The sequence below is a fragment of the Ixodes scapularis genome, unplaced genomic scaffold (genome assembly GCF_016920785.2).
Source record: "Ixodes scapularis isolate PalLabHiFi unplaced genomic scaffold, ASM1692078v2 PGA_scaffold7__128_contigs__length_106722199, whole genome shotgun sequence".
Classification (NCBI taxonomy): domain Eukaryota; kingdom Metazoa; phylum Arthropoda; class Arachnida; order Ixodida; family Ixodidae; genus Ixodes; species Ixodes scapularis.
Genome location: NW_024609882.1, coordinates 88482019 through 88500134, shown reverse-complemented (window position 1 = coordinate 88500134; position 18116 = coordinate 88482019). Strand labels below are relative to the sequence as shown.

Here is an 18116-nt window from a genome sequence, read left to right as displayed (position 1 = left end):
TTTTAGACACTACGTTCGAATTACTTGTGCATGAGATATCCTGCATCCAAAGAATATAAAAGTCGACAGTCGTCATGTTTACTTGTGTAGGCTCCGATCTGTCATGCTACATCACAGTCTTCTGAAAGGATCCTTCACCAGCCATTGGCTGTGGATCCTGATCACCGTGTTTATTGCCATTTGTATCGTTTCAGTAACAATAAAGATACGAGCCATTACCGTTTCGGGATTTGCAGTCGCCAGGAAGCGGAGGTCGAGCAGGTCGGCGGCCGATCCGTCGGAACAGTGCAGGCTCTCCTTGATCTTGGCAATGCCGAGCTGAGAGGGCAACAAACATTGAACCACACCAAGTTGGACCACAAGAAACACAAAACAGATGAAAATGAGGCAAGAAAGTTTGTGGCAGTACTTTGGTCGTACCCATGGAGTAAGATATCTACAGAGGTGTGGACGCTGCACGCATTGCAGTCGCCAGATCAAGCCCTCTCCTCACCTTGGTTGCAAGCGCTGCCACCAGCTGGCGTTTTGAGCAGCGGCTAGTGGTAGCCTGTCGCGGGCCGGTTTCCCATGCATCTCTATAGGAGAGATGCTTGTTTTTTCAGTTGTCTTCCGAGTGTGTCGCGTCATGTAGAACTTGGCAGCTGTGCTACGTTTGTTTTTAGACACAGCTTCATCATTGGCCCTAATTTAGTGCCTCAACAACGGCAAGAAATGTTTTACGAATGCGTTGAAGCGGAGAGATCTCTGGTGCAGTGCCCAGGTCGGCGTCTGTCAAGGTCAGACCGGACGTGCTGAAAGTGGAATTTGTGTGCGGATGAATGCCATGGCAAAGAGGCACTTTTTTATTTTTGTTTGTTTTTCTTTTCTCAGTTGCACCAACCAGCCAGCGGATACGTATATGAGGCTACTCGGGTGTACGCCAATAGGACTTCATCTGGTCGACTGCGTTGCAGCATTTGCTGTGCTGCACATTCTCGCCTAAAGAGTATATTACACAGTGTTCACATGTGAAGCACATTTTTGGCGAGCTAGATCTCGGTGCAAACATTTATGCGCCCAACATCGTAGTGGTGCGAATTCTGATGAGAATGTGACTGATCGTTGCTGTGTTTACACGATTGTAGGGATGTTGCAAGCCTGCCAGGTTTGCGACATCCCTACGATCGTATAAATGCATTATGGTTTAACAAACAAGGGACAACTTTTTTTAAATGTTTAAGCACAAAGTTTCACAAACATTCAACTCAAGTTCTGCTCCTACGCGCAAGCGCAGAAATTGAGAACGAGCTGGTGGACAAAGGTAACAAACTACTAACTAAATCATTAAAAGCTCATACATTTGCTTTTATATTGTGCAAACATTGGAAACCATTCTTTAAAATTTTATATAAACTACCATAAGGCGCATAGCCTCGTAACAGATGGCAAAACTTTAAACCACCCATTTTCCTTATAAAAAGGCCGTATACCCCCTCCACTTCTAAGAAATACACGGCAAATGAGGAGTCACACAACTAAAAAACACGGGAAGTTTGGCATTGTCCTTGCCCGGTGGATAACGACTGGTGCTGTGATCGCACATGGTCCGCGTCTTGCAGCACCTGCAAGAACGAGACCTTCTCTGCCTCCGACTCTACAGTTTTGGTTGCTTCACCGGGGGAGCAACTTTCATCATCGAAGGAACATGAGCCGGTCATATAATTGAGCCGTCAGTTACCTAAAGTGCAACAACGCTGTTTCAAAAGCCCCTTTGACCAGGTTGGTTGGTTGGTTGGTTGGGGTTTTATGGCGCAAAAGCATCTTAGGCTATGATGTGCCAGGTACGTACACTATTGCAGATAGGATTTCGAAGAGGAGAGAACTTTAGTAGTTGATGATAGGTTAAAACTATGTGAATGACTTGTAAGTAGTTATGGGCATGAAGTTGGGTGTAAAATCATAGTTGGAGTAAAAGGCCGATAGCTAAGCTAAAAACGCAGTGATGCGGAACTAATGGTTCGTTGCCAAGCAAAATAGGGAGGTTTAAAGACGTATGCTCTTTATATAGCTGAGAAAAATGTTTCCATTGGTCTAGGTCATAAGCAGGGCATTCTAGTAATATGTGTGCGATAGTTAAAGGATTGCTGCAATGCTCGCACTCTGGGGCTTCCTCCCTGTGCAGAAGGTGGCCATGAGTGAGGTGCGTATGCCCTATCCTTAGCCGACACAGGACAACCTCATAAAAGCGTTCACGGTGTCTCGCACTCTCCCACTCACTAAGCAGTGGCTTTACAGTGTGCAGCTTGTTATTTACTTCTTCATCCCCTTCTTGCTGCCACTTTTCTCTTATATGATGCCTTAAAAGTCTGTGACAGTCTTTATATGGAATGTCATGCAGTTTGACTTCTTTGTCACCAGCAGAACTGGCTACAAGGTCTGCTTCCTCATTACCTGGTATACCAACATGGCTAGGGACCCAGCAAAAGACTATTTTAATGTTCCTTTTGGAAGCATCGATGATTTTATTCTGCAACTCTACGATTATTGGGTGTTTAGATATATTTAGTGATGAGAGCGCTCTCAGTGAACTAAGTGAATCAGTATACACAACTGACTTCATGCTCTTCGTTTCTATAATAAGATTAACTGCCAGGCGGATACCACATAGTCCAGCTGTTAAAATAGTGGCCGTATATGCAATTCGTTGAACATAGCGAACAGAGGGGCCAACCACAGCACATCCAACGAACATTTCTGTCTTGGTGCCATCTGTGTAATACGAGCTCTGTCCAGCGTATCTACTTTGGATTTCATAGAATTCCTGTTTGATGCATTCTGGTGGGGTGTCTTTCTTTCTGTACTTGGTGAAAAGTCCCACAAAATGAGGCTATATTCCCACGGAGCTATTGCTTGAGGTACGGGGGTCATGGGCATTGTAGTGCTCAGTCCAACCGAATCTGCTGCTGCTGCATTTCTTATACTAAAAGGCGGGATTACAGAGGCTCGTTGTCTTCTACAGCCTCGCGTGCAGGGTGAATGAACGTATTCTAAGGGAATACATAAACCCCAAAGCAAACCTTCACTTCTCCAGAGGCCATTCATTTGTCTCGGCATAAAGCTGGGGATAGGCGACGTGCGAAATGCACATGGAGACAGTCACAATCCCTGATGGTGAATGGGGTCAAGCATTCGAAGAGCTGAGGGCCTTGCCTATCCATATACACAGCTACCATAGTCGAGGCATGAGCGAACCACCGAACTGTAAATTCGGAGAAGGCAGAGACGATCAGAGCCCCATGAGGTATGAGAAAGGACTTTAAGAATGTTTAGTGCTTTCTGGCATTTTACCTTAAGATACCTAGTATGAGAAAGAAAGGACAGTTTACTATCAAAAATGAGCCCTAGGAACCTCTGCTCCGGTTTTGTTGGAATTGGAGTGGAGTGCATGGTCACCGATGGATCTACTGTAGCTCCCCGTAAGCGAGAAAAGCAAACAGAAACTGTTTTCTCTGGTGAAAACCTAAAGCCGTTTTGATCAGCCCACTTGAGCAGACTGTTTACTGCTAATTGGATCCTACGTTCACAGAAAGAAATGTTACAGGATGAGACGAATATCTGAAGATCATCAACATAAAGTGAATACTGTACGGATGATGGGATGGCCCGGGCTATCGAGTTTATTTTTATTATAAAAAGGGTGACACTCAATACACCTCCCTGGGGAACACCGTTTTCCTGGCAGAACTCTCGAGAGTAGGTAGTGCCTAATTTGACACAAAAGGTATGTATCGCCAAATAGCTCTTTACGAATGCTAGCATCCTGCCTCGAATGCCAGAGCTATACATATCTTGTAGGATGCCATGCTGCCAGGCAGTGTCGTAAGCCTTTTCTAAGTCGAAGAAGGCAGAGAGGCAGTACTGCTTATTTATGAAGGCCTCACGGATGGTAGACTCCAAGCGAACAAGATGGTCCAATGTAGATCGTGACGAACGGAAGCCACACTGATATTTATCAAGAATATTTTCTTTTTCTAAAATGTACACAAGTCGCTTGTTAGGCATTCTCTCCAAAGTTTTGCTAAGACAGCTTGTTAGCGCTACTGGGCGGTAACTGGATGCACACGATGCATCCTTTCCAGGCTTTAGGAAAGGAATGACGGTTGCCACTCTCCAAGACGATGGAAATGTACTTTCCTGCCAAATGCGATTAAACAAATACAGAATTATGTTGAGTGTGGAAGGGTGAAGGTGAGTAAGCATACGGTAGTGAATTCCATCTGGTCCAGCAGACGTAGGTTTAGTTTCATGGAGTACCCGTTCCAGTTCATCCAGTGTGAGAGGTAAGTTGTATGCTTCTCGAGCTCCGCCAGATGTCCGCACGGATTGGAGTTCTGCTTGTCTCTTGTGCTTCAGAAAAGCAGATGAACAATTCTGAGAGCTAGAAACACATTCAAAGTGTTTCCCAAGGAGATCTGCCTGTTCTTCTAGGCTCCCAGGGCACAGTCCGTTTTCGGAAAGAAGCGGTACCGAGTAAGCCCGGTAATGCCCATTGACTTTATGTACTCTATCCCATACTTCCTTGGTGGTGGCGGTGCTGTTAATGGAGGAAGCATAACCTTGGAAACTTTGACGCTGTGAGACGCGGCGGATGTATCTCGCATGAGCCTTCATCCGCTTGAAACTGATGAGATTAGTCACTGTTGGGTAACGTCTAAATATGCCCCATGCTCTGTTCTGCTTTTTTTCTTGATTTTTCACATTCGGCATTCCACCATGGTTTAGGGCGGCGAGGTAAGCGAGATGAAGTCATAGGGATAGCTAAAATTGCAGCATTGAGGATGTGGGCGCTAAGCAAATTGGTGACTTCATCGATAGACAGTTTGTTAAGCGATGTACAAGCGAGCTGGGTTGTCTGGCTGAAGACGGACCAGTTTGCTTCCTCAAACTTCCAACAAGGAATTCGTGTAGGCACTGTAACAGTTGGATTTAGTCGGTTTATGAATGATAAGAAAGTGATCGCACCCATAGGGGTTAGGATCGACAGCCCAGGAAAACAAAGGAAATAATGTCGGATCGCAAAGAGACAGATCAATAGATGTAAAAGAATGAGTTGGGGCACTGAAATACGTAGACTCTGCTTTGTTCAGCAAGCATATAGCTGTTAAGGAAAGGAAACGCTCTGTCATCGTGCCATGTGTATCTCGTCTTCTACTACCCCAAAGAGGATTATGAGCGTTGAAGTCACCGAGAATTAGGGCAGGTTGGGGTAATTGGTCGTGAAGTGATTCAAGTTCTTCGCGGGATACAGGATAGCTTGGGGGAATGTAAAGCGAACAGACGGTTATTAAACGGTCCAACAGAACACAAACTGCCACGGCTTCCAGAGTGGTATTCAAAGGAACCTCAACACATGGGGTAGACGGCTGGACAACTATAGCTACTCCACCAGAACTGTGCGACAGAAGAGATCTGTCCCTGCGAAAAACCTGAAAGCGCCTTAGGATATTAGAGTGACTATTGTTTAAGTGTGTTTCCTGAAGACGAAATGCTATAGGAAGATGCTGGTCTGACAGAGAGTGCACGTCGTCGTAGTTTCAAAGCAACCCTCGACAGTTCCACTGCAGGAATGCTGCCATTATGCATGAATTAGAAGAAAGACCATTCATCTAGACCTAAAAAATCAATGTTGATGCGGGGTGCATTTTTCTTTTTAGATGTGTTCTTCAGCCTATCTGTGTTACCACAGGAGGTCGAAGGTAAGGACTCCAAGCTTGAGTAGGGCCTGTCGTCCTTGGACTTGGGCCCGCTCTCGTCCATCGGCTCATCGGGGGCCGCCTCTGGCTGACCCATAAGGGCCTGTGACCCCGACGGCTCACCAAGTTTTCGGGCGCCTTTCGAGGGACAAGAAGGAAGTCCCCGACCTCGAGGCACCTGGGTTTGGATGGCGCAGGGATTGAAGAACCCTGCGCTTGAATGGTCCCCGAAGCGATAGGGTCCACATTTCGTTTTGGGGTTGAAGTGGTTTGTGCCACTCCAGATGGGGTTGAGGGGGACTGAGGGGGGGGACGCAGGTCGTCCGTTGACAGCTGCGTTCCCGTTGACGCCGTCGACCGCGCCGGTCCTCTGCGCGTGGCCTCGGCATAAGAGCCTTGAGAAATAAAAGAATATCTTTTCCATGCCTCTGGGTACGAAATATTTTCTTTGGCCTTTAGTGAGAGAATTTCCTTCTCTCTCTTCCACAGGGGACAGCTGCGAGAATATGCTGGGTGTGTTCCTCGACAGTTGACGCAAAGATGGGTATTGTTGCCACAGTCGTCGGAAGGGTGGTCAGTGCTTGCACATTTTGCACAGGTGGCTTTTCCTCTGCAGGTTAGTGACCCATGTCCAAAGCGCTGGCAGCAGAAGCAACGCCTTGGATTGGGGACGTAGGGGCGAACTTTGCAGTTGAGATACCCGGCTTTAACCGTGGACGGGGGCGTTGTCGAGTGGTACGTTAGCACAATATGTTTTGTGTCCCGTTCTTCACCGTCGCGATGGATAGTGATACATCGCACAATGACTACCTCTTGATTTTGAAGTCGCTCGAGTATCTCGTCGGTAGATATTCCAAGGAGATCATCTTCAGAGATGACACCCCGCATGCTGTTCAGTGAGCGATGTGGAGTCACTGACACTTTGTAATCTCTTACTTGGTTGAGTGCAAGTGCTTTGCTTTGCTCAGCATTTGTGACCTCCACAAGCAGGTCGCCAGATGGAAGCTTTTTGGCTTTAAAAGATTTTCCTATCAGTTTCTAGGGTCTTTGCGGCCAAGAACGGGGAAAGCTTTGCAAGTGGTTGATCTTTGTTTTCCGAGTGCATTACAATAAATTTAGGAAAATTCATTACTGGCAAGGTAGGGTTTGTTGACGTTGTCTCTTCGGTCCGGACCCTTTTCGGGGCCTGATCAAGGAAAGATTTAGTTCCGGTACCCATATGAACGGGGAAAAAATTTCGGCACCTGCGGTGTGCCGCCCACCATGGAGCCCAACTTAGGGAGTAGTCAGCAGCCCATAACAAAATGGGCTTTGCTGGAACCGCAGATCTACTAGCACTTGCCCAGGTGCTATACCCAAGTGTGGTTAGGATAAGGGTATCTGCCACCACAGAAGGTTGGCCCTTGCCGCCAAAGAAGGTGAAAGTGAGGGAGAGGGAAGGGGAGAAAAGAGAAAGAGGGGATAGTAGAAGAAATGGTGACTAGGCTGAATCATCCTGGCCGGGCCTTACCAGGACTCCCGTCTACGAGAAGCGGGGGCCGAAGTGGTGTATTACCTCACCCGGGGGGCCCCGAAGGGTCCAAACCTACCTTGGGCTCGGCTCAACCACCAGGATGCCCTTTTCCCCGGACACGGGCTCGCCACGCAAAGCCAGACGTGGGTGGGTCTTAGCCACTTTTTACTCAGGGTTTGTGGTGTCGCCAATCTGGCTGGGGTCCGTGGTGACGCTACTCACCAAGCACCTGCTTTCACAGGTGCCCCCTGCGGGGCCTTTGACCAGATCGACACAGGTCGCATAAGAACAAAGCCCATTCCATTCCCACTCCACTCTGGGAAAAATGCAGCTAATTCCATTCCATTGCAGGGTCGCAAAAGGGCTGGATGATTCTGGAATCATTCCAACTCCAGAGTGGCAAGTCTGCAACACGAGTACACCACTCTACACTTTTCTGCACCGGTGCAGGTAAACGGAACGAAGCTACCGTTATAGGATGTACACGGGGCTAGGGCTATTTTTTGTAAGTAGTGCTCAACTGCTTTTTGCTCTTGCCACTATTCAGGGGAAAAGCTGTTTGAGAAAACCCGGAGACACCAACTTTTTTGCATGTGTGGAGAGAAGCTCACCAGCCTTTCGACACGCAAGGAGAAAAGCTCACGACGGATGCCTATGGATCAATAACGTACAATCAAAATAAAATATTTTGGAAACACCCGTAGCCCTCTAAATAAATTTGTAGTTGATTTAAAAAAGAGCTTTTGAAGTAAACTGCAAAATATACGGATGAAGGATCAGCTTAAATGTTGCTGCAGTGCCGGTCAATGCGCAAGGGGCACAACGTGACGAGAGGCACATCCTTTTCTTTTAATCCCAATGTGCGAGGTGAAAGCATAAGGACAAATAACTTTGTTTGTGTTAGGCTTATTTTAGGCAAAGAATGGGATTCGGAGAGTCACGTACCTGAAAGGACACTGTGTGGACATGCTAGCTATGTGTGAATAAGTAAGGTTGAATCCGTGGTAGGGATTCCTTCGGTCACCCTTCTTTGACGGCCCCCATAATGGCCACGGGACAGAATGGTCGGCCTCCTCAACGTAAGCTCCGACCCTTTCGTTGAGAGTCGGAGGGCCTTCCTCTTCGCACTCTCTCTGGGGAACCCTTTCCATTTCCCCGCTTGGACGTGGTAGCGACCGGCAGACGATAAAGATTCAATTCTTCTTCTTCCATTTTGGGGAAGAGGACTTGTCTGCCGACCCCGACAGTGATCAGACGTGTTATCAATAGAATTCTATGTTTTCGGAGTCCATTTCTTGTGAAATTTGGTGGGTGTTTATTGGAGTTTCTTTTGGTCAGATTCTAAATTCTTTAAAAGTCCGAGTTTATTTTAGTGTTCTTATATTTTAAAAATTGAAGAACAAAATAAACAAAGTCAGGGTACCATGACCCGTTGTCCTGAAGGCACCTCGACGTGCTAAAAGGCAAACAGCTCTCGTCAGTAGCTGTAGATTTTGAAGGAAACTGAAGTGGCATCTCCTCGGGATCACTGAACATCAGCTCTTATAAAGGTTATTTGTAAAACACCGTCTTTTCAGAGTGCAACTCTTAGGCGCCCGTCTCCGGGTTCTGCGGCGTCGGCAAAGGCGTAACCGCCCTAAATTCAGTGGGACAATTGACGTCACTTGTTCTCAACACCACTCCAATTCCCTGCTATATTTAGCAGGGAAATTCAGTTTCTCCACTAGATTTAGCAGACAAATTCAGTCTCTCCGCTAGACATAGTGGGGAAATTAATTTTTTCCGCTAGATTTGATGAACAAATTCCGTGATTAAGCAGGAAATTGACGTCACGTGACCTTAACGCAAATTGAATTCCCCGCTGAATTTAGTGGAGAAACTAAATTCGTTCATAAATGATGCCAAGTCATGTGACATCATTTTGTCCGCTAAATTTAACAGGGAAACTGAATTGGTGTTGAGGTCACAAGTTGTCAATTTTTCAGCTAAATTTAGCAGGGATACTGTGGGAGGAGGGGAGGGTATGAAGGAGGAAAAGGGGCGTGCCCTTTCTTCCTCCTCCCCAAGAGCCGCATTCTAAATTCGCATTACAAGGATCTGTAAACGTCTTTCCTTTTTTGCTCTTTATTTTGTCAGTGGGATCTCAAAATTCTAGTTTTTTTTTTGGATAAATATGAATTAACAGAAAATTTACCGGCGAGTGTTTTTTTTATTTTTTCAGATTTACCCGAAAACATGGGACCCCAGTTATCAGTAACCTCCCCAATACTTCCCTGATTTTGGCTATCCAGAACCCTGCATCTGGCAGGTAGGCACCCCTTTCCTTACCTAGCTGGTGCGGGCAGCATTTTGGATGAGGACACGGTAGTTCTTTTAGAGTATTCAATAAACAATAGACTTATCTTTGGCTACTAATACTTCCATTCTTTCCTCTGAAGTTGACCCCTCTCCCAGGGTCCTTCGCTCCCTCGACCTTCCCCGTCCCATGTCTTGACTTTCACGGTATTTCTTCCTGATCCTCGTCTCTACATCCGGTTGTCGTTTCGCTGTTGTTCCCTTCTCATTTTGTATTGTTTGTTCATTATCCTGGCATCATGTTTTCAACAGCCCTCGCATTTTCCTGTGAAGTCGACCCCCTCTCCCACTTTTGATCATTCCCTCGTTCTTCCCCGTTCGTAATGGTTTCAACCCTCTTCTCAACCTTTGTCTAGCCATCTGGTTGTCGTTTGCTGCTGTGCCCTTTTGGTGTTGTTTTGTTTTTTATGTTCTGGCATCATGTTGCGACAGCCCTAGCATTTTCTTCTCGGCTACCCTCAATTTTCTCATAGTCTGACGAAGGGCGTGCACTCAAAACGTCGCTTATTTCCTTTTTCCTTTTTGCATGTTCTATCTCATGCTCTTAGTTTAATGTCACTTTGCATTACTCTGGTATGTGTGCTTACTGTTCTATATTGTACGAGAGAGACAATGCAGAGGTTGTTGGCAAGACGGAGGTACTTATCGAACCTACCCGCGGTAATGTAGCCTGAATGCCATCTACATTGCCACAGAGATGTGGGACCACACTACAAAGTGGAGTGTCCAGATTTGCGATTGCCACCACTGTTGAAAGTATTCTTTGATTGCTCCGTCAGCATCTCTGTTGCTAGTAGACACACCACACGGTGGACATATTTGCATTTGTAGGTGAGCTCTTCCCTGCATCTGCAAAAAGTTCAGCGAGCTTCTCTCTGTGTCAGGCGGTTCTGCGGCGAGCTTTTCTCCGAACCCACTACAAAGAAATGTTATTAAACCCCGCAACGGTGCGGGGTGCGAGAGGCCAACAGTTTATGCTCGTACCTGAAATCGAATGGCGGCAAAAGGCTCACTGCAGACCGCGGGAAAGGAGCGCATTGGCCGATTACGAGGGTAGACAAAAAATAATTAGGGTGTGCAAACACTGGCTCGAGGCAAATGGTGCTGTGCCATCCTAGCTCCAGCACTGTAAAGAGAGCCGGTATGTTGCGTCTTTCCCCTGTGTCGCAAAAGCTACGAATGATTCAGCGCTATTCTTTTCGAGCCACTATTCACCCACCCCTATAACCATTCCACTAAAAAGAGTGGAAAGGGAAATGCCCTTTCTCCTATGATCCGGGAGCGTCGTCTGCTTCGTAAAGTGGGCATTATTAAACATGTGGTTGGAGCACTGACACGGTGGACGATCGCGTCATTTCGGCAATATTAGGCACAAATGTGCGGATTTAGATCTGAAAGTATAATGTAAAATGTTATGCACGATAAAGAGACTAACCGGGCACAATCCTGCTGCCACCTGCCACGAATAAAAACATAAAAGTGCATACAACCCTGGAAACAGTGCGATTGGTCTTTCGTCTCAGGCAAAAAGCGAAAGTGGTTGCAGCAGCTTTTTGAAAGATAGTGTTTGTAATGATTTAGGCCTTTAGCAACTACATAAGAAGTCTAGATTAAAAAGAAAAAAAATTGTTCAAATAAAAAACTGCATTTTTTTTTCTACAAACAAAGAATTTGCACATATCGCCTACTAGCCTTGGATCATAGATGTGTGGAGTGGTCTATTTGTAACGAAAATAACTTTATGTGGTGTTTACGCGTGGTGGTGCTTGCAAAGCAACTACAACGCGGGTCATCCGGCAGCAGGGTTTGTGCATGGTTGCTTATTGTAAAATATAAGAAATAAAAGCAAAACAGCTAACTTTGATGGGACAGCACTTCCCTAGCTAACAAAATTCTATTACATATGGCTGGAGACATGTAAAGAAAACCACTCCGGATTTTGCATGGCGTTTCACAAAAACCAAGAAAGACTTTTCTGAACTCAGAACTGCACAATCAGGGTTCTGTTTTCTGCGAAAGCAACAGGTGCAGCGATTGAGGGTAGTGCTGCCGGCGAATGCCATTGCTATTGAAGCAACCGAACGAAAGTGCGCTAGCCGATTGCTTCGTGAAATAAGAAGACAACAAAGCACAATAGACTCCTCCTGAAGTATCCATAAATGTTCTAGAGAGGAAAAGCACTTCACAGCGGCAGCAGGAAGCGAGCGTTAGATTAAGTCAGATATTCGGTACAGCCCAGGGGTACTGCCCAAACATGGAGAACGGCCAGTTTGCCAAAGAACTTTAGAACTTGGGCTAGTTGACAAATGTTAGGAAGCAAGGTACTAGGTACAAAAAATAGCGGACACAAGAAAGAAGACGCACGCAGGCACCGTCTGCCACCTGGTATCGGGTGCGTGCCAATTCCCAGCTGAAATTCCCACTAGATCCAATTGGAATTCCAGCTGGATTTAATTGGAACCAATTGATTTTAGTCGGTTCCAACTGGAAGCACGCAAGCCAATGGGTCTCACCAACTGGAATTAGTTTTCCACTTGAAACCTGAATCGGTTGACCAATAGACTTCTTCCAAAACACAAAGTGCCCCATCGTAGCGAAATACCACGCAGTGCACTCTGGGAACTAGTTGGCCACTCAGTTTCGGTTTTGAATAAGGAGCTTTAATTCATGCTATCACGCCGTGACCGAATGCGCTGCTTGCTTTTTCGATTGTCCGACTTCCCACGAATGTACAATACTCTAAGCATTCTCGAGCGATATACCCCCGTGTCCCCAGTAGCGGCCAGGCTTTTTAAATCGAACGCAAAAATTTATTTCTTAACCTATCGCGTTCCGATTTTGTACAGTGTTGGCCACAGGTGGTGCAATTTTTCTCTAACATTTGCAAAGAGCGAACTTACCCGAGGAAGAAATAAAAAGAGAAAAAGGCTTAACTCCTATGGAAACGCAGCAAAGTCACCGGTCTTCAAATTACAAGGCACCATATGGTTTGAACCATAAGACACCATATGGTTTCTTCAGGTAAGTTCGCTCTCTGCGAAGTTTATAGAAAAAATGCACCACCTGTGGCCAACGCCGTACAAAATCGGAACGCGATAGGTTAAGAAACCGATTTTCGCGGTCGATTTAAAGAGCCTGGCCACTATATCGGAGTTCACTCAAATTACGGATGACTTTGAGTTCTTGTGTGTCTCCCACAATAATTATGTTTTCGCTGTTGTGTATCGGCCCCCATCTGGAGATGTATCTAAGTTTGTTTCCTTCTTTGACACTTTTTGTAACTTTGTAGCTGAGAACCGATATGTTCTTTTTCTTGGTGGGGATTTTAATATTAACATGCTCGTAAACACAACAGCGCAACGGGACTTAGTACAGGTCATTGAAGTAAATGGGTTTGACTATATTGCGACTGAAGCGACGAGAATTACTGACTCCACCTCTACCTTAATTGATTTCTTTGTTACGAATTATGATGTCTCTTCCATAGCTGCTGATGTCATTGGCACCGATATTAGCGATCACCTACCAATATTTATGCTAATAAAAAAGTTACACAAAACAAGAAACAGGGCAAAACGAAAAACTTTTAAAAGGCAAAATGTTACAGACGCAACAATGGCGGTCTTTAGAGATGTTTTATCCTCAGTGAATTGGGACACCCTTTACTCGGAGACAGATGTCAACCGTGCATATGAATATTTTTTACAAACATTTAAAAAATTGTATGATGAGTGCTTTCCTTACAGAACCGTCAACTTGCGTAAAAAAATACGTAAGCCTTGGATGACGAGGGAGTTATTGCATAAAATACGTGAGAAAAACAGCATGTACCAGCGCTTCTTAAAAACAAGGGACTCCGAAGACCTCAAAGCTTTCAAGCGGTATCGTAATAAATTAACTGGTTTACAAAGGCGTGTGAAATCTGAATACTTTACAAGTCTATTCACTAGAGATGATAACAAAGATTCACGTGTTCTTTGGGATAGGGTAAACAATGTATTGCATCCAAACCGTGAACGTCAAATATTAGATAAAATAATCTGGGGAGATGTTCAACTGTGTGGCTGCGCTCTGGCGAATGCTTTTAACAGTTACCTAGTGAACCAGTCAAGTGATGTAGATCTGCCTCAAGGTGGACCCGATGCTTGTGGTTATATCAATCGTAATTTCGAAAATTCTTTTTTTATGAGTCCGACAGATGAGTGTGAAGTTCTTGCGGTTTTTAAAAACCTAAAAAACTGCAAAAGTCAAGACGTAAATGATTTCAATATCAAACCGATTAAGTATGTCGTCGATATTGTGACACCTGCGTTAACGTATATATTTAATCTATCGCTTTCTTCCGGTGTTTTTCCTAAAGCAATGCAGCGCACTAAGGTGGTCACTTTGTATAAAGGTGGCGATAAAAATGTGTTTAAAAATTATAGACCTATTTCATTGTTATCCATATTCTCAAAGGGTCTTGAGAAAATAATTCATCAGAGACTTTATTCCTACCTAGAGAGACATTCTGTTGTTTCTAATAGTCAGCATGGCTTTCGTAAGCACCGGTCAACAGAATCAGCGCTCTTAGTACAAAAACAGCAGATCATTGAAAGCTTTGAAAACAAGGAACTTATTTTGGGTATATATATCGATTTTTCAGAAGCGTTTGACTTAATTAATCGCACAATATTGCTGGAAAAGTTAGAGCGCTATGGTATTCGTGGAACTGCTCTGAATTTATTTTGATCTTACCTGCAGTACCGAACACAATTCGTTACCATTAACAACTATATTTCAACCACTCAAAAAATTGAAACCGGAGTACCTCAGGGTAGTGTGCTCGGGCCACTCTTATTTATTATTTTTATTAATGATATTGAAAATAGTGTACCACAGGCAAACCTTGTTTCTTATGCTGACGACACAACTATTTTTATTAAGGGCCACACAGCGGATGAAATAGAGAGCACGGCAATAAGAGTCCTTTCAAACATCGATTTGTGGACGAAACTAAACGGGCTAAAAATAAACGCGGAAAAAACTAAATGTGTGTTATTTCGACCACGAAACAGACAAGTACCTAATTTGCTTCAAATAACTTTAGGGTCTTCGACACTTCAAGTGGTAAAGTCTGTAAAAATATTGGGCGTTTATTTCACTGAATCGTTGTCATAGAATGAGCACATTGATTATATACATCAAAAAGTTTGTAAATCTATTGGTCTCCTTTGTAAGAATCGGGATGTCTTTCCAACAGGTGTTAAATTACTTTTATATTATTCTTTGATTTACACTCACTACGTGTATTGCCATTTAGTTTGGGGCCAAACAACGATACAAAATATAACAAAACTACTGCTAACCCAAAAGAGGGTTCTTCGAATTATCGCAAATGTACCCTTCTTGCACCCTTCTCGGGAGCTCTTTCTTAAACATAATGTCATTCCTATTGACCACTTGTACCAATTTCGCCTGCTGGTGATGTATAATATGGCATTAAAACATAATATTTCTTTCCTTTTCGCACTGTCGGGCTTAGCAAAACTAGACCATAAATATGTCGCACGTCACGGCGAAATTTGGAGCGTTTCAATACCTCGTACGAATTACGGCTTTACATCATTAAAATACCCATTACCATCTTTACTTAATAAACTCGAAGCCAATGATATCAGCATCTATGGGACATCAAATCGGATGTTGGCAAAAATCATATTACACACAGCATAATTTTTACCTCTTGTGCCTGGAGTTTTTGTATCTGTGGTGAAACTTTTTTCTACTTTAAAAATATTTGTTTTGATGCATTTAAGCTGAGTGCAACAATGTGAATAGTCGTTATTGTGTTTTAGTGCCCATTTTTGTGTTTGTTTTCGTTGTGTTTCCAATGCTGCTTTCCCGCCAAAGTGTGTTAGGGCGCCAGGACCTCGTCAAGCTGCAACCGCAGCTTTTTGTCCTGACGTCCTCCCTTTTTGTACCAAACAGAATGGGAAATAAAATACATTATTATTATTATTTGGGACACGCAGTAGAAGGAAGACCGGGGCACTTTCCTTGGTTCCCGACATGCCGGATATTGTGCCTGCGTATGCAAACGTATTAAGACTTAACTTAGTCCCCTAACCCCAGGATTGTATCTTTGAGCTCACGTTCAATAATCCTGTCTAGTAGCAGTGAACCACAACTGAAATTTGGTCACTTTGAGCCCTACACGTATTTTGTTTGCCAAACGTCCGCTTCGTGTTACTTTATTGAGCAAGAAACAAGCCGCATCTTCACAGGATACTCACAGTTGAGCCCAATGTTGGCGCATGAACTTACAAGGAAATGCAATAAACTCGCACACACTACCGCACAAAAGTTGCTACGAAGTCCTCCTCGTGTCATCATATATTTCCCACTAAACTTTTATGCCGATTGGAGGTTCAGTTTTCGCAAACGCCGAGATCGGCTAGCTAAGACGGAGTCCCTAACAAGCGTCCCCTACTCCTCGCGAAGCCTTTTTGGATTAGCCTTTACCGATGCCCAAGATCTGTGTCTGAACGGCGGTTCTGAAATTATCTCGGCATACTCAGTCAGGAAGAAAGCAAACATATAACAAATCTTATGGCTATTAGCAACCGCCAAATGCACTTGGAATTCTCTACCGTAATATCCCGAGTCATCGCCCATCCCCGAGCCATCGCCCACCCCATTTTTTGGGCCAATATCGATTTCCGAAAAAACACCGAGTCATCACCCACCCCTTCAAATACCCCAGCGCGGACTCTGCGATCCGCGAACACTCATCCTACCCGAATGACGCGACCGCGGACCTTACAGTTGGAGGACGTCCGTGACAAAGTAAAACGAAGGAGGGAAAGACACTTCTTTTTGTTTACGCATTTCCTCCGTGAGCGACCCCAAAGTGGTCGTGTATCCGTGCGAAAAGAAAACGATGGAGATAACAAAATAAGAGTTTGTTAATGTAACCACGGAGTGTTAAGTCAAAGTCTGTCTCCGCCGTAGTAAGGACACCGCGAACCCGCTCCTTCTTCCCGCCCGTCGCGACCACGGTTGTGCAATATTTTAGGCAAAGCCATCGCGTAAATAAAGCTTTGCTGGAACGCCCTACACAGACGTTTGCAGAGCGTCCCAACCGTGCATTGATAGCCCGCCGTGCACGGACGCACGTATGTACGCACCAAACAAGAAAGTTGCGCAAGAGCTTGCGATTGACAAGGCGCCCGACTTGGCCCGACGCCAAAGTATTTGCCAACGCGACCGCCGGCTTTCCCGCTTTCCCAGGATTGCTCTTGGTCGCTTCTTTGGTCCGCTCGTTGCGCCTGGTCGGTTTTCTATTTTCTTGTAGACTTTTCTTTCTTTCTTTTTACTAACTAGGAAAACATAGTGGTGACATTCTTTCACGGAACAAACGTTCGCGCTATATGCAGGTCGGCGGTGTTTCTAGCGCGTATGCAAGCAACGGACTTCGCTATAGTAGAATATTCTTTCGTGAGCATTTCTTCCTATAAAACAATGAAACTAAATCGAGTTTTGAGTTTGATGTATCTCTTGTGCATCAGCGCTAGATACGCAGTGAAAAAGAGGCGGTTTTTTCCGCTTTTTTTCAAGTGTTTGTGCTCACCCACCGAGACATGGCCCACCCCACTTTTTTAATGAATTTCAGGCGGTAGGGGGGTGGGCGATGACTCGGGATATTACGTAGTTCATTTGGTGCGAGCTGTCCGCCGAACTGTGCGACATTCTTCACGCATGTGCTAGAGTGTTGCTTTCATCAAAACGGTTTGTATGTGTGACTGTGCCTATATGATTGCAGGATAACTTCATGCGATATAGAATTAGTCGAATCCAAGCATGTAGGGACTTCACTTCGCGCAGTACTGTGGGACAGTATAGCCATAAAGAGATAAGAAGTGTTTGATTTCAGCTACTCGACGGCGTCTCCCAGATTTACTTCACGTACTTGGGCGTATTAAAAAAAAACTGTAATTGAAAAAGGGGCATCTTTGTCAATGGACGCATAAAACACGTTACAAACTTGCTGACCAGCAGCACTAATGCAAAGTTGCGAGCTCGGTGCAAGTGAACGTGTTGGTTGTTACAGTAGTTGACTCGTACACAAGCAAGATCCCCAAGCTTCGCAGCGTCGAGATTCCCAGCACTGGCTCGCCCACGTAGTACCTCAAAACGCTATCAGAAGAGCTCGAGTACAAAAATACAACAAGCACCTGTCAAGACGAACTGGTTCGGGCTTGAGCTAAAGCTTCGAAGTCGGTCCATTTGGTTAGTTTAGAGGCCCAAAACGATGAGCTCCGGACCAGAAAATATTAGATAACGGCTGTTTATAATCCACGCTCGGTGTATGATCTCTTCTCGACGTGTGGATCGAAACCGAAACTGCCCCTCTCCTCCCTGGCCAACTAGTTCCCAGAGTGCAACGCGCGCAGTGTTGCTCGCAGGGATTTATGGAAATAGTCTATTGGTTGTCCGAAAACCTGATTCTCCGTATGGCGCGCGCTTTGCCAGCT

The 18116-nt window shown here is 45.0% G+C and overlaps 1 protein-coding gene across 2 annotated transcripts in view; it reads right to left on the bottom strand.

Moving 5' to 3' along the window:
- Positions 1–18116, bottom strand: part of LOC8043963 — a 44376-nt gene that overhangs the window by 25498 nt on the left and 762 nt on the right. For both annotated transcript variants that reach the window (XR_003916495.3, XM_002416472.5), the window contains exon 2: positions 220–318. Coding sequence is in view for 1 of the 2 variants with exons in the window: in XM_002416472.5 (XP_002416517.3) it covers positions 220–318 (99 nt within the window). In the remaining variant the exon portion in view is untranslated. The remainder of the gene's footprint in view (positions 1–219; positions 319–18116) is intronic.